At 52.2% G+C, this 14,093-nt stretch overlaps 5 protein-coding genes across 5 annotated transcripts; 4 read left to right on the top strand and 1 right to left on the bottom strand.

The window, feature by feature from the left end:
* Positions 1–280: 280 nt before the first annotated feature.
* On the top strand, positions 281–919 carry AYO21_04421 (hypothetical protein; the record flags this gene model as incomplete). The annotated part of the gene is made up of 1 exon (XM_022654394.1): positions 281–919. One exon carries the CDS (start codon positions 281–283, stop codon positions 917–919), a length of 639 nt encoding a protein of 212 aa, XP_022513210.1.
* A 1,683-nt stretch (positions 920–2,602) lies between these two features.
* AYO21_04420 (hypothetical protein) lies at positions 2,603–4,036 on the top strand (the record flags this gene model as incomplete). The annotated part of the gene is made up of 1 exon (XM_022654393.1): positions 2,603–4,036. The coding sequence occupies one exon, from the start codon at positions 2,603–2,605 to the stop codon at positions 4,034–4,036; it is 1,434 nt and encodes a 477-aa protein (XP_022513209.1).
* Positions 4,037–5,176: 1,140 nt separating this feature from the next.
* AYO21_04419 (hypothetical protein) lies at positions 5,177–6,817 on the bottom strand (the record flags this gene model as incomplete). Its single annotated transcript, XM_022654392.1, has 1 exon — positions 5,177–6,817. The coding sequence occupies one exon, from the start codon at positions 6,815–6,817 to the stop codon at positions 5,177–5,179; it is 1,641 nt and encodes a 546-aa protein (XP_022513208.1).
* A 909-nt stretch (positions 6,818–7,726) lies between these two features.
* AYO21_04418 (hypothetical protein) lies at positions 7,727–8,893 on the top strand (the record flags this gene model as incomplete). The annotated part of the gene is made up of 1 exon (XM_022654391.1): positions 7,727–8,893. The coding sequence occupies one exon, from the start codon at positions 7,727–7,729 to the stop codon at positions 8,891–8,893; it is 1,167 nt and encodes a 388-aa protein (XP_022513207.1).
* Positions 8,894–11,171: 2,278 nt separating this feature from the next.
* Positions 11,172–13,352, top strand: AYO21_04417 (hypothetical protein; the record flags this gene model as incomplete). Its single annotated transcript, XM_022654390.1, has 2 exons — positions 11,172–13,162; positions 13,214–13,352. The coding sequence occupies 2 exons, from the start codon at positions 11,172–11,174 to the stop codon at positions 13,350–13,352; spliced, it is 2,130 nt and encodes a 709-aa protein (XP_022513206.1).
* Between the last annotated feature and the right edge of the window lie 741 nt (positions 13,353–14,093).

Below are 14,093 nucleotides of genomic sequence, written 5' to 3'. Positions count from 1 at the left end.
GAAATGCAACGGTCGAGTGAGAAGGTGGTGAGTGCAATCGAAATCGAATCCACAATACGTTTTCGTGGTTGGTAAGGTCGGTTTGTTCCTGATTCAGTCGTCACTTCTGCCGGCACCGACACCGACTGTGGTGAAATTCTGTCCACTTCCTCCAAACAGTCCGCCAAAAAAGGTCTGAGATCTGCCTCGCAAGTCAATCTTGTTACATCCCAACCTCGCTTAGTCGCCACTTGAAGCGCGACGACGACGACAACAACGACACCCACCTGTGCGCAGAAACATGCCCAGTCCAGCACAACCGATCCTACCGTCCCCAAGCACCGTCGTGTTCGGCGCCGCGCCTACTCACACTCACGGTTACAGTCAGCCGCTCAACACCAATGACGGTCGTCACTCTCCTGGCGCTATCGTCGGAATCTCCATCTGCGCCATCGTCTGCTTCGCCTGGATCGCCCGATACTCTTACCTCGCATCACCTTTCTGGCTCCAGCACGTGAGACGCTGTCTGGGAATGCGGCCAGCGTCACGAACGCCCATCTCCCACCTTCCGCTGCCGTCGCACGGTCATTATCATCGTTATTATAGTAGCGACAATGACAGTCTTAGCATCGGTGCCGATGGACTTCCGACGCAACACCCTTCCTCTTCCGTGGGCGCAGGAGTCATCACGCGACCCCAGCGGGTGTACCTCCGGCCAAATTCAAAGGACACCTTACCTCTTTATGAGCCGACCAACCAGTTCAGCAGCGACGTGCTGGAGGGATTGTTCGACCTGGGCCCAACACCGGGATCATCACGCGCCCCATCTTACCGGTCCAAGTTGTCGCAGGAATGGATGAGTGCGATGGGGACCATGACTAGGAACAACAGAACAGACGAGGAATCCGGGAGGGTAGTCTTCAGGGTTAGGGAGGTGTAGCAGCTAGGAATGACGGTTCTTTTCTTCCCTTATGGATTTTCGCAAGGGGGGATTTCCCAGAGAACAAGCAGAGGGTGGTTCAGCCAGGACACCAGACCCATGGGTTGCACAGAACCACAGCAGATCAGGTCCAGGGTGGAGGCGAGTCTGAACGGTTGGGGCTGTCATGGGAGATTACAAGAATGCTGGATGGCTGGATCCCTCATGCGCACTGGACAATCCAAAGTGGCCAGTTTGATGAGGTTGGATAATGACTCGTTTTTCTTCTTTTGTACATGCCAACGTACAAATGTAATGTCATGTCGGTTGCATATTTTCCAGCGGATTCTCGTGAGGCCACGACGCTTTGGGGGAGAGGATCAATCGCAATGCGGAGGGGGGTATATTTGGTCGAAAATGTGGATTGCGTTGGGGAGATGCATCTCTTGTAGAAGTTGCGAGTGCAATCCGTCAAATCCGGCCGTCATATTGTGCCTTGATTGTTGCTACTCGTGTAGCCGCATGTATGGCGGACTGGCGGACTAGAGGTACAGGGACGTATGGCAGTAGTCCTCGTAGTTTACTGGAAAATAGAAAAGCGCGGGCAGAAAAATGTACTAGCCGAAAGTGGAATAGTATGGGGCTTACAAACTGTGAGCATTCCGACTCCTCGTATATCATGAAGGATTCCAGCACCAGAGCCACTCTTTTCAGAGCTTTTCCACTTTACTGCTCGGACGAAGGCGATTAAAGGGTTAGTTTACGAGTATATCACTCATTCGGTCCGCGATTAAGTTACTGCGGAGAACTCGCAGCTATGTTTTGCACCCCCCATCACTTGTCAGCATAGGTACGTGACTGAATGCGTTGTCCGTTTTCAGAACTAGCAATATCATTCTCGTCCTACGCATCATCTAGCTATCCCCTTGAAGTCTGGTTTTCCGTTGTGCCTGTGCGCTCAATACCCGTCAGTATCAACCCAAGGGATCGGTCAAGTCGCCGCTTGAGCAGCAAGGGGCTTGATCCGACAGGGTACCTGGTTCCCCGGATTTTGCAGGTCTGGGCGCCGCGAACGCCATTTCACCCCTACGAGTATTGTAAAGCTTAAACCATTTACCCCGGGTGACGCTTGCGTAATCCCTGGCGCTTGTGGCTCTTAGTTTCCAACAAAGCATTGCCGCTTTGGGGGGTCTAGAAGGCCCATTGCGGATCAGCCGAAGGACCCGGTTCGCTCCAGGCGATTGGGTGCTTAGAGGGAGTCCAGGTGCCTGTAAGATACTTATTACTGGGGCCTGGACACTGGGCATTGGCCCCTACCCCCTCGCTAGCAGTGGCCAGTCACGCCAGTCTAGCAGCCTGATGAGCCACATTATCCAGGTGCCCACAAATGCCCACAAACTTAGCGTGGCCGTGCTCTTCGGATTTCTTTCGCCTTGCTAATAGGCTTCGTTGCGAACGCATCCACTGCCCATGTCTGGTCATTCGCCCTGCCTGTGTCTGCTCGTGTGAGTTGCGTGCTTTTTCAAACCTCCTCCTCACACAACACTCCACACCTCTCTCTCCTCCTCGTTGTTGTTCTCTGAGTTCAAATTTCGTGAATATCTATCCATCTTCAAGCATCTGCACGCCATATAGACGACTCAGAGTTTCGTAAAACCACCTCCTCAGAACTCTCCGCTATATCCTTCCTTTGGGGACCTTCCCATGGCCCAATCATCGCCTCGACCATCTCTTGATGGCCACAGCCATGCCTCTGCGCCCTTTTTCCACACTCTGACCCAACGTCTACGAAAAAGCTCAAACGCCAGCTCTTACAGCTCCGATCCCACATCTCCTTCTCCGACCGACCCGACATCAAGGACAGAGGCCACTCGAGCCGCCCGGCGGATGGTCCTGTCTATGGTGCAAGACGACTGGGAATGGCCTCCGCCTCCGTCGCCTACACCCCTTGTCAATGATGGCGGCAGATCCCCCATCCCTCACCGCGAGCCTCTCACATACCGCTTACGGGAAGAGGCTCAATCCGACCTGGAACTTGAAGAGTTGGCCTCCCGGCGTCGCGCGAGAAGCGACCCGTACAAGTTTGAAAGCCCTGAGGCCGTGGGGGCAGTGATTGCTGAGCGCAGGAGAAAACGCAGAAAGATGCAAGAGGACGAAATGTGTTGGAATGAGGGGTTAAGGACCTGGATTGAGAGGCGTGACGCCTGGACGGGAGCCCTGCAACAGAAACCGAACAGCACCAAACCGACCGAACGACGGCCATCATCGGCAACGAAAAGAGCTTCATATAAGTCTCGCCTCTCCCAAGTCTTTACGGGACACAAGGGTGACCTGCCCAATTCTACGGATGGGGGTTCAACAAGCTGGCCAGGGTCACCGGCGTCACCTACGCCAGAGTCCTCGAGCGCAGATAGTGTCGAAGCCGCATCGGCAACACGCACCACCACCAATACCACCGCGGAGCCTCTCTCGCCTTCCTCGACGTCCCAACCACCGTTGTCGCCGCTACCGACTTCGCCCTCGTCCACGGAACCTGGTCCATGGATTCCCATTTATCCGCCCATACTTCCCCAGGACAATATCATTCGCGAGCGCATAAAACCCTCAGCATACCCTACCATCTACTCGAAAATTGTGGTCCAAGGCCTCACACCCAACGTGCCCATTCCTCTATGTCACATGATCCCCGCCTTGGTGGAAGGCTGGAAGTCCGAAGGAAACTGGCCGCCTCAACCTAGTGCCACCCTCGCGCAGGATTTGAAGAAGGGGAGGAAGAGCAGCACGTTTGCCAAGTGGAGAAAAGAACATTCTGACGATCAGCAGAATGCTCAGGATTCTCCACATCATCATCATCACTTTCTCCACCACGGTCATCATGGTGGTGGTGGCGGCGGCGGCGGCGGAGAAGTCGCCGCAGCGATTGTAAGCGGACCCAAGGATCACCAGAATGCGCATGATGATGGCGGGCGAGGCCACAGAGTGCGAAGAAGCATCGGCATGATGCGGAGGGTGGGGTCGTTACTGGGAGGGTCCATGAGCAGCGACGGCCTCGATGAGTTGGGAATCGAGTTCCGCGACCAGGATGAGGAGGAGATGGGCCGAAATGTGGCGTTGAACAGAGGATTGGCTCATCGTTGAAATCTCAGAGGGGGAAGAGAAGTCCCGGCATGGCATGGCATGTTTTGTCGTCCGGTTGTCTGTCTCTTCCCAGCATGAACGAAGCGAGCATGAAGAAAAGAGCGGCATTTACGTATCTCTTCCGTGTCATTTCATTGCATTGCATTGCATGGACACTGGACAACGGGCAATTTGATGTTGATGTTGATATTGATATTGATATGATGTGATGTCGTTACGATATGTTATGAATCGATGTTTTATCGTATAGCCTTCCACGCAGGGACAGCATGACACGGCAGAATATGACATGCATGTTATCTCACAGGCGCAAAACCTCGCCATCATGTCTCTCCTCGGAGTGAATACTCACTCGCCTATTGTCTCTCCCACGGTATGCCCGGTCTCTTTACCTCTCACCACTATAATGACTACTATGTCTACTGGGCACCTAGGCCGTCCAATAGAAACAGAAACAGACGAGGGTATTATTATCAAATTTGTCAATTATCCATTCACAGCTCGATTTTCGGATGATATTTGTCAGGCAGCTAGGGTGCCAGGCACTCAAGGTGGAAATTCCATCCAATGTGCCAACCGGCCGACCAACCAACCAACCACCAACCAACCAACCACCAACCAACCACCAACCAACCACCAACCAAGCGAAATCTGATCTGATCTGATTCTCAAAGACACATGTTCCAGACAAAGGGCATCACCGTTGCTGCGGAAAGGGGAAACAATATCCAATCCCCATCACCGTCCCGCCACTCGTCTGCGTTACTATCCAAAAAGCCATGTTTCGTTCAGTCTGTTGTTTTTTGTTCCTTTTTTTTTGTCTTTATGTTTTTCGACAAATCCCTGTCTTGCCCAGCTCGCTGTTCAAAAAACCTCGTATCGTTGCATGGTATTCATAGCTCGTTGTGGTGGTGCCACTATTGTTGACAAAGACTCTTGCTTTCTTCCTGTGTCTGACCAATATTCACGCTCGTCCGTACACCCTTTGCACAACGCATTCCCATCATTCGGCATTAGTCGGTCTATTGTGCATGTTGTAAGTCGTCATGATGATGCCAACAAAAGAGGTTGCACAAAGCCTCGTTCCTGTGTCATAATGAGTCGACAAGGCTAGATCGGCACGAACAAAAGTGCTTCTGGCTAGTTTTCATCCGCAAACTCATCTGGAAAGAGTTCGAATGCAAAATCGCCAAAATATTCCAGTAGGGCTGCTCTGACCTCTGCTAGGTCTTGGTGCAGAAACTCGGAGTTGAGGTTTTCAAAGCAGTCAGCAAAAGCCAACTGCTGCAGGCTCCCCAGGAGATCGTCAGGATTGGCAGACGCAGTACTCGCAGCAGACTCTGCTCCATCCGCGTACACGACTTCTTGGTTCTCGGCATCTCTAGAGAAAGCATCTTGACTTGTCCCGCCATGATCAGTCGAGCCAGGTTCCGCAGAAGCTGTGGCGTCCTTAGGAAGGCTTTCTATCTCGGATGCGCTGTCACTCTTACAGCAACTGTCACGTTGCTCGAAGACCTTGAAAAAATCCCTCACTTTTTGCTGTTCCTTTTCCGTAAGTGGCGGGTACCACTGGCGCATGTCGATCTTCGGTACGTCGGTCCTCTCTCCAGGAACCATGGCTTTCCATTTGTAGTGCACCATATCCTCGGTCAACTTGTCAGAGCTGCCATTCTTCTCTGCCATCTTGGTGGCGTCCTTGTTCTCCCCAATCACCTTGGCGGCGTCACCTTCCTTGACTTCTTGAGCAACTTCCTCCCAAAAACAATCACCTGGCAGACATCTGTGTCCAAGAATTTTGTCAAGGGTAGTGCGAGAGATTCTGCCACTCAATCTGATATGGGACAAGATTGGAGCGCAGGATCGAGTGATATTGTTTGGAGCAAGACCCTCGGGCCAGATTTCTGCCAGTTTTGCATTGTCCTGTTGGATGCCATTGCGAATGGCAACAAGATCGGAGCCACCTTTGCCACTATTGCAGTCTTCAGACTTCAGAGGCTGAAGAACGAGATCCAGTTCTGGTCCACCGAACATAGAGGCGCAAGGGGTTATGGCACTGGAGGTCTCCAGGGCGGCAGCAGCAAGTCTGAGTGAGCCTGAAATCTTGAAATTGATCTCTTGTAGACCCGGCATCTTGTCAACCAACAATCTGGTGACAGGGACAAAACCCCAAGCTGGCCCATCGTCACAGAAAATCTCGATTGCTCCCAGATAGCTGTTGAGTTCCTGGTCCCATTTCTGGGAGAACATTTTGAGATTCTTCCAGTCCATGCTGAAGTTGTTTCGCTGGTAGAGGACAGGGGAAGCCTCATGACAGAGTGTCTTTGCTACCGTAAAAGCGTGGACCGGGATGACAAGGTCGGGACTGCAGCAACTCGTGGCAGATTCTGCGCGCTGGTGTTTGATCGTGCCGTCGTGGTCGAGAGTAAGGTGGATGGGCTTGGAGTAACAGTAAAGTAGCTCGTATATTTCCAACCGAACTTCTATCGGAAGGTCGTAGAACGAGCACTTCGCGGGCGCGGACATGGTGACCACCGCCGTGTCTGTGCCCGTGGGGCCAGGATCGTTGCTAGAAGGGGTTGCCATGGGCGAAGGGAACACAGGCTGAAGGCGCCGAGAAGCTGTCGAGCTGGATCTGTCGCTTGTCCACGCAGAGACAGAGATGGTGCCGTGAATATTGCGGTGCGGATCTGAGTCGGATGGAAAGATGAAGGACAATTGGCAACCATCGTGAGCGTGAAATATGTAGTAGTGCCAATGCCTTTGTGATGCGAAGTCTGCCATAGTGAATGTTTGCATGTGCCTTTAACGGGCGGACGGATTGTGCCAGACCCTCAACAAACCCATGGTCAACCCTTTGCTCTGGCACCCAGTCTGATGTTTGTTTCGTGAATCACTCACACTGGGATCCCGCTCAATATTGGAGAGGTTGCAGGTACATCTGGTACTTGTCGTCTGTGCTCTAGTACAGGGATATGGAGCAGGAGGGGAAGCCCGGCGCAGATGGATTGATTGACGCTCACCTCTGTAGGCGAGACATAGAATGGAGCATGCAGTTGCAGCGTGTGGACCTACATCCAGACAAGGCAGATGCGCAGTTGCACGGCTGTCTGTATATCAGAGACAGCCCTACAACTCCGTGACTGGTGTGCTCTCTTCTTCTGCAGCTGTTGCCTCTGGCCACGAGGTAGAGACATCTAACCGTACATGTCGTGTTGGCTACGTGCAATGTGGCGGTCTGGCATGTGTGGGATGTGTAGCAGGGCAATGTGGTGAGTATGTGAGAGTCACGCGTACTCTGCGCACCGCACGGTTTTTGCGCAGACGGAATCCGCCTGATCTGCCGTAGGAAATCAACGCTTGCTTCTAAATCTGAAAAGTCCTTGACATCATGACACGGCACGCATAGGTGTGGCTGCCAGAGGAAGCATCTTCATGTTCTGCCGCTACTATATGTCTCCTCTACAAGCAACTAGTGGGTGAGTATCTACCAGATTGTAAGATCTAAGTCGCAGTCTATATGACTCCAACTAGGTGATATACGCAAATCCACCGCCTTCAAAGACTGCGTTTCCTACGCCTCACCTCACCTTCTATAGTACGCTCTCTTTCTCGCAGCTTCGGCCTTGTAGGCTGTCACCTTTCAGTGCAGTTCTCCCAAGCTCCTCTTATTCGGGTAGATTCAATCCCAACATGTCAAAGCGCACTTCGACAGTCGCGTCAGGGGTCCGACGAGTGACCAGAAGCACTACGTCTGGGGCACTCAAAGGAGAGAAGAAAGCGCAGTTCAAAAAGGAGGACCAAGATCAAGACGGCGTCACTATCAAGCAGGAGCAGGGAACCCCTCGGAATAAGCGGACTTCGCCACGTACAGAAGAAACACCTGTCAGGAAGAGGATGAAGAAGGAGGAAGTGGAAGATACTGGGCTAATGAGCCCATCCATCTCGGGCGATTTACCTGCGTCTGTGTCTTCTCCGAAGAAATCTCCATCGAAGAAATCAGGACCATCCGATCTGAAAGCGAAGAAACTCAAGTCCTATGCCCAGTTTGCCAATGAATCTCCATTCCCTGACTTTCATCATCCGACACCAGAGGAATGCAAACTTGCCCACAGGATCCTCGCCTCCCTCCACGGCCCTCGGATTCGCCCAAAAGAAGTCGTTGCCTCGACCACGCGAGCAGGCTGCGGCGACTCTCCCACCGTACTCGACGCGCTGGTCCGCACCATTCTCTCCCAAAACACGAGCGACGTTAACTCGACGCGGGCCAAGAAGAGTATGGACAAGGTGTATGGAGGGAGTGATAAATGGGACGCTATCGTTGCTGGAGGTCAAGCCAAGCTCCAAGAAGCCATCAAATGTGGCGGACTCAGCGCGGTAAAGAGTAAAGTCATTATGAGCATCTTACAACAGACGAAAGAAAAGTATGGCAAGTATTCCCTGGACCATCTCCATGACGCGTCCAGTGAAGAGGCCATGCAAGAGATGTTATCCTTCCAGGGTGTGGGACCCAAGACGGCCAGCTGCGTGTTGCTCTTCTGTCTCCAGCGCGAGAGCTTCGCTGTCGATACGCATGTCTGGCGCATTACAGGCTTGCTAGGTTGGCGACCCAAGAATGCTTCGAGAGATGAGACACACGCGCATTTGGACGTCATGATCCCGGACGAGGACAAGTACGGGCTGCATATCCTCCTCGTCACGCACGGAAAGAGGTGCGAAGAATGTCGGGCAGGAGGCAAAAATCTGGGCAAATGCGAGTTGAGAAAGGCCTTTCGGCAGAAAAAGATGCAGGGCGAAGCAGGAGAAGAAGCGCAGCAAGAGGAGAGAGATGCAGTTAAGGAGGAGGAGGCGGAAGACTGACGAGGAGCCATCAACACGATCTATACGAGTGCTTGTTTGTACCTATATATGTATGATATTTACCATGTACCGAGTAGATGTATATAGCCTGCTCCACATATAAAGTATACAAGGTGAGATATCGCCGTTGCTGTGGCTGGAGCTCAAAGCTTGAGAGCTGTACATGTACGTAAAATGATGATGCTGGTGGCTTTTTGGCCTTGTGGGTGACTTTGTGGGGGAGGAGTTTACGAGATATACGAGATTGTCGATGGTGGTGGTGGTTTTGTTGTAATTGGTGTCCTTGTTCTCGGAAGCTCAACTATCTCTCCCTGCCTTTGTAGGTACCGAGTAATTCGTGATGATCCTACGCGGACGAGAACAGATTGCACATGGACGCTGATCAAAGAATGTGTCGCGTGCAGCAAAAAAAAAGTCACCAGCACCAACCAGGCAATTTGAATGGCACCAATCAAGTCTCTTTCTTTTCACCTCGTTTGGGATTTTGACGACGTAATAGATTTGCAAGTGTCAAGGTCCCAGAAGCGATAGTTTCATGCTAGTCAGTCCCGAGATCTGGCTAGTCGACCTCGAGTCGTACTCTGCAGGAGATGGAATTGCTCTCATATGGACTCGGTAGTCGGTATTTCGTCCAAGTACGAGGTACATAGGTAGGTTTGAGATAGCCATTGCGTTCTCCTCTCCCTGTAGTGGTAACAAGAGTTGCCGCAGCACCACCACCACCATGTAATGAGACATTGCCACTGCAGGGCACGGGCTGTTCCGAACCATGACCTGCAGAACGACCTCGGGGAATTTCTGCATCAACCAGCGTGTCACCACGGCTGCACATATAGTTGTAGAGTAACAGCATCGAGGTTGCACTGACGTCTCCATAATTTGCGGGTTCGTGCAACACTTGAGCCTTCCAGATCATGGACGGAGGAGAGGACGAAAGTGGACGAAGATGCACCTTTCAGCCTCTCGTCCTCTCATCATCTCAGCCTCTCAGCTGCTTTCATCTTCCCATCAAATCTGTCTTGTCGGTCAAACTACCTGCGATGCCATCCCAGACATGCTGTTGGTTCAATCTCGCCCCTGAGTCTAGCAAAAAGACACCAAAGAGGATGAAGCAGAGGTCTTCAGGTAGTGTCGACAGGCCTCCATTGGAGTGCAGCTGTGGCTTGGAGCCCGGGTTGATGTACCCAATGGCACGTCTGCCCTGGCTGTCTGGGTTTCGGAAGGCTTGTTCGGGTGCCAGGGTGGGCGAAGGTCAGGGGGCACTATTCGCTCCCTAAGTAAAAATATCAAGGGGGAGACCATGCCCCACAACGGGCCTTCAGGGATTACCCCCGATTGCTGCAACTGAGTTATGCAGGTCACTCTTGTTTTTTTTGGGCTTTTTCTGGGCTTCTCGTTGCCTGTCTCTCACCCCCCCGGTTGGAGTTGCATGGCTTGCACATCACCTTTCATATCACTTACTAGGGACTCGTACCTTGGTCTGGGAGTTGTCTGGACACCTGTGTCTGGCAGTGGTCGATCATGTTCAAAACCGGGGGTGCCCAGAAGTGTCTGCATAAGGCGTGTCTGATCTGCTACCACCACCATCACCACCTGCAAACTACGACCTGCCCTCCCCCAAAAAGTTCGCATGCTGTCCGTGGCCATTGACGGCCCGCCTGCAGCCACCCACACCATCCATCCACCACCCACCATCCACCTTCTCCCACCTCACGCTACTGGACTTTGTTCTCTGCCATCTTTTTCCCTGCCTGCGTCCTGCATCCCATCCTGTATCTACCATCTACTCTTTTTCACGCCACCATTGTCCTCCTCATAAGACCACTTCAGACACTCGTTTTTCTCACACATCCCCTCGACACTCTCGTTATCAGCCGCACTCGTTCACTTCGTATTGACATAGACTGCACCTGGAATATATTACTGGTGTGGGCTATTGTTGGTCACTCACTTGTCATCATTTTATTCTGGGCGACAACTCGGACACGAGTTCCGTTGGCATAGCATCCTACTTTTATCAACCCATCAGCGGCGACTCCTGCGCCAGCCCCCAGACTCTCGTTCTCTCGGACCTGGTTCCCAGCTGTGACCTCAGCCACCCTTCGATCCTCCTGGAAGCCTTGCATTCTACGTTGTCCGATTCCCCAGACCCTCGATCCATGCCATCATTTCGCCTTTGTTCCGACTCGGTTCAACAACATAACAGCCAAGTTACGACAACGGTTGCCCAGTCTTCCAGAGACTCAACTCAATCTACTCGTAAAGTCCACATCCAACGATGACTCGTCCAACATACATCGAGATCCCCCAAGAAAATCTTCGCTCGGCTAGCGCACTATCGAGAAATGCATTATCGCCCCGGATCCAACATTTCGACGGCGACGTGCCTCCTGCACTATCACCATTGGATGCCATTGCGGCCCGAAGTCGCAAACTGGCCAAAGAGTTGGAGGAAACGAGAAAAGCCGGCGAGCGACGTATGAGCAGACTCCCACCACAAGTAGTGACGGAATCCCTGACCGAACACCAAAACAATCGTCCTCCTATATTTCGTGCCTTGTCTGATGGCCTTGACACAGTCCCTCCTCTCCCAACGTTGGACAAGGAACGTGGTGGCAGCTTTGCTCGAGTTGCTCATCCTCTGAACAGGCCGACCTCCCAACGTGTTCACGTGAGTGCGCTCAAATCGGGCGAGGATCAGGAAAGCAAAGAAATATCTCCGATGCAGGATTACTTTGGTGCCTCTCGAGTTGAATCTCCTCCGCCGTTAGAGCCTCAGGGACCATTATCACCATCCCATAGTGTTCCCCAACATGGCCTTTCCAGACAAGTCTCGGGCACTTCTCAATCAGACTTCAGTGCGACTCTGGCACCGCCACGATCCTATTCCAGCCGACTCCGACCGTACCAGGATGCTTCTGACGACGACTATACCAGTTCCAATGCAGGTTCGACCTTTTCTCAGTCAAGGAAGCTTTCGTCCAGCAGCGGTGTTTCTGCTCCTCATTCTCCAATCTCGCCCTATGAACAGTCTCATGCTCGATCGCCCTCCAGCACTTCACTTGGGTCTCCCTCTCACAAAACACTGACACGGAATTTCTCCCGCCCTTTGAGTTCAGTCAGTATGAGCAACCTCAAGGGCGACAGAAGCCCGACCAAAGCCACATTCGCAAACCGGTTGAGCCAGCTCCGTGCTGCGAACTCTTTCGATAATTCCACATCGCCCGTCGATGGCTATCTCGCTGGGGAAGCGTCTTCATATACCCATGCTAAATACAGCTTGCCTAGGGGCCGACTGGTTTCCGATCGGACATCTGTAGTTTTTTCGGCCCTGTCCACACCCCATTTCGAGTGGCAGGAACCGATGTTTCCCTGCACGCCACCTTTAGAAGCCAAGAACAGCACTGAGCTCCCGATTCCGTCTCCGATGGCATCAGCTCGACCCAGCAGAGAAGACCAACATCAGAGGTCGAGCCCATCGTTTGAGCTCAACTCGGAGCACACGTTGACCGCCACGGACCGTGCCGCCTATCCAACACCGTATTATACGCCGACAGGATCTCTCAGATCCAATGACTCTTCGAGTTCGAGACCTTCGATTGGCCAGCTTGTTCCTTCATCTTCGGGGTTCATGCATCCCCCGGTGCCACTATCACCCGTAGCAGAAGCATCACACTCTTCACGATCGACAAGCACGGTTCGGCCAACCACAAGCCGGTCTGCCAGCAATTACCAAGGCCTCTCCATGGACGATCATGTTACCAAGGCAATTGAGCTCCATCAACAGGGTGAACTAAAAGAATCGACCTACCATCTGCGTATCGCGGCCAACAAGGGACACCCAACTGCAATGCTCCTGTACGCCCTCGCTTGCCGTCATGGTTGGGGCATGCGAGCAAATCCGCGGGAGGGCGTTCAATGGCTTCGGAAGGCTGTAGACTACGCGATGCTCGAGGTTGCGGACGACGAAGACCCTTCAGGTCAGAGGCCTGGGGTTGATTTCCACGAGAAGAAGGCACATCGAGCCCAATTTGCGCTGAGCATTTACGAGCTCGGGGTTTCGCATCTCAACGGCTGGGGTATCGAGCAAGACAAAGCACTCGCTCTCCGATGTTTTGAGATCGCCGGCAACTGGGGCGACACAGATGCCCTGACCGAGGCGGGTTTCTGCTATGCAGAAGGCATCGGCTGCAAGAAAGACCTGAAAAAGGCTGCCAAGTTTTATCGGATGGCCGAGGCCAAAGGTGTGAGCATGGTTGGGAACAGCTGGTAAGTCAAGGTGGCTTTGTGAAGCCAGATTGTTTTTCTGACCGGGCGCAGGATTCACAAGGACAAATACAACGACTCGGATGAAGAGAACGACTCGAGATCGCGGTCTTCTCGAAAGACGTCGAGCGAGAAACCTCGCAGCAAGTCCAAATCCCGGGGGATCTTTGGACGCAAGAAAACAACATCCTGACCCGATATGTCAAAACATGTCTTTGGCTGGACTTGGACATGGTCTTCTGGCAGTGCCAAGGGCAAGGATGATGACCTGATATACATTTGCTCTGGAAGCCCTAGGTCCGCATTCCTGGAGGCCCTTTTCATCAATGATGGCTCATGTATTATGAATTTCTCTCAATATATACGGCACGAGTCTTGGCACTCTGTGTGAGCTTTGACTTGGGGGGATTTTTTTTAACCTGTCAAAAGCGTGTTTGAGCCTGACGCCTGTGTCGGGATACGATATTACTTCTTTGTCGGTGTCGAGCACACCATAATTGACTAGGACTTTTTAATTGATAATGAAATTGACGGCTGTTTATTCTCCGAGGGCGTCGAGTGTGTCGAGCGTGTCAAGTTCTACTTATGCTTGTATCTGTACGTGTAGATACAGCCACTTGGTTGGCCATTCATTGCCGCATTTGGTCCACATGCATGCATGCATATGTAACCCCAGGCCCGTTTTCAAATGACTCAGATATTGCGCGACATTGCGAGTGCGGGATTCAATCCTTTTTTTTTTTGATGTTCAGGAATCCATACCGTTTGTAGGAATATAAATTGCTTAATTTGGGCGATATTTATCAAGAAGAAGAAGAAGAAGAAGAAGAAGAAGAAGAAGAAGAAGAAGAAGAAGAAGAAGAAGAAGAAGAAGAAGAAGAAGAAGAAGAAGAAGAAGAAGAAGAAGAAGAAGAAGAAGAAGAAGAAGAAGAAG

The sequence above is a fragment of the Fonsecaea monophora genome (genome assembly GCF_001642475.1).
Source record: "Fonsecaea monophora strain CBS 269.37 chromosome Unknown Scaff25, whole genome shotgun sequence".
NCBI lineage: Eukaryota > Fungi > Ascomycota > Eurotiomycetes > Chaetothyriales > Herpotrichiellaceae > Fonsecaea > Fonsecaea monophora.
This window is presented reverse-complemented; position numbering and strand designations above follow the sequence as displayed.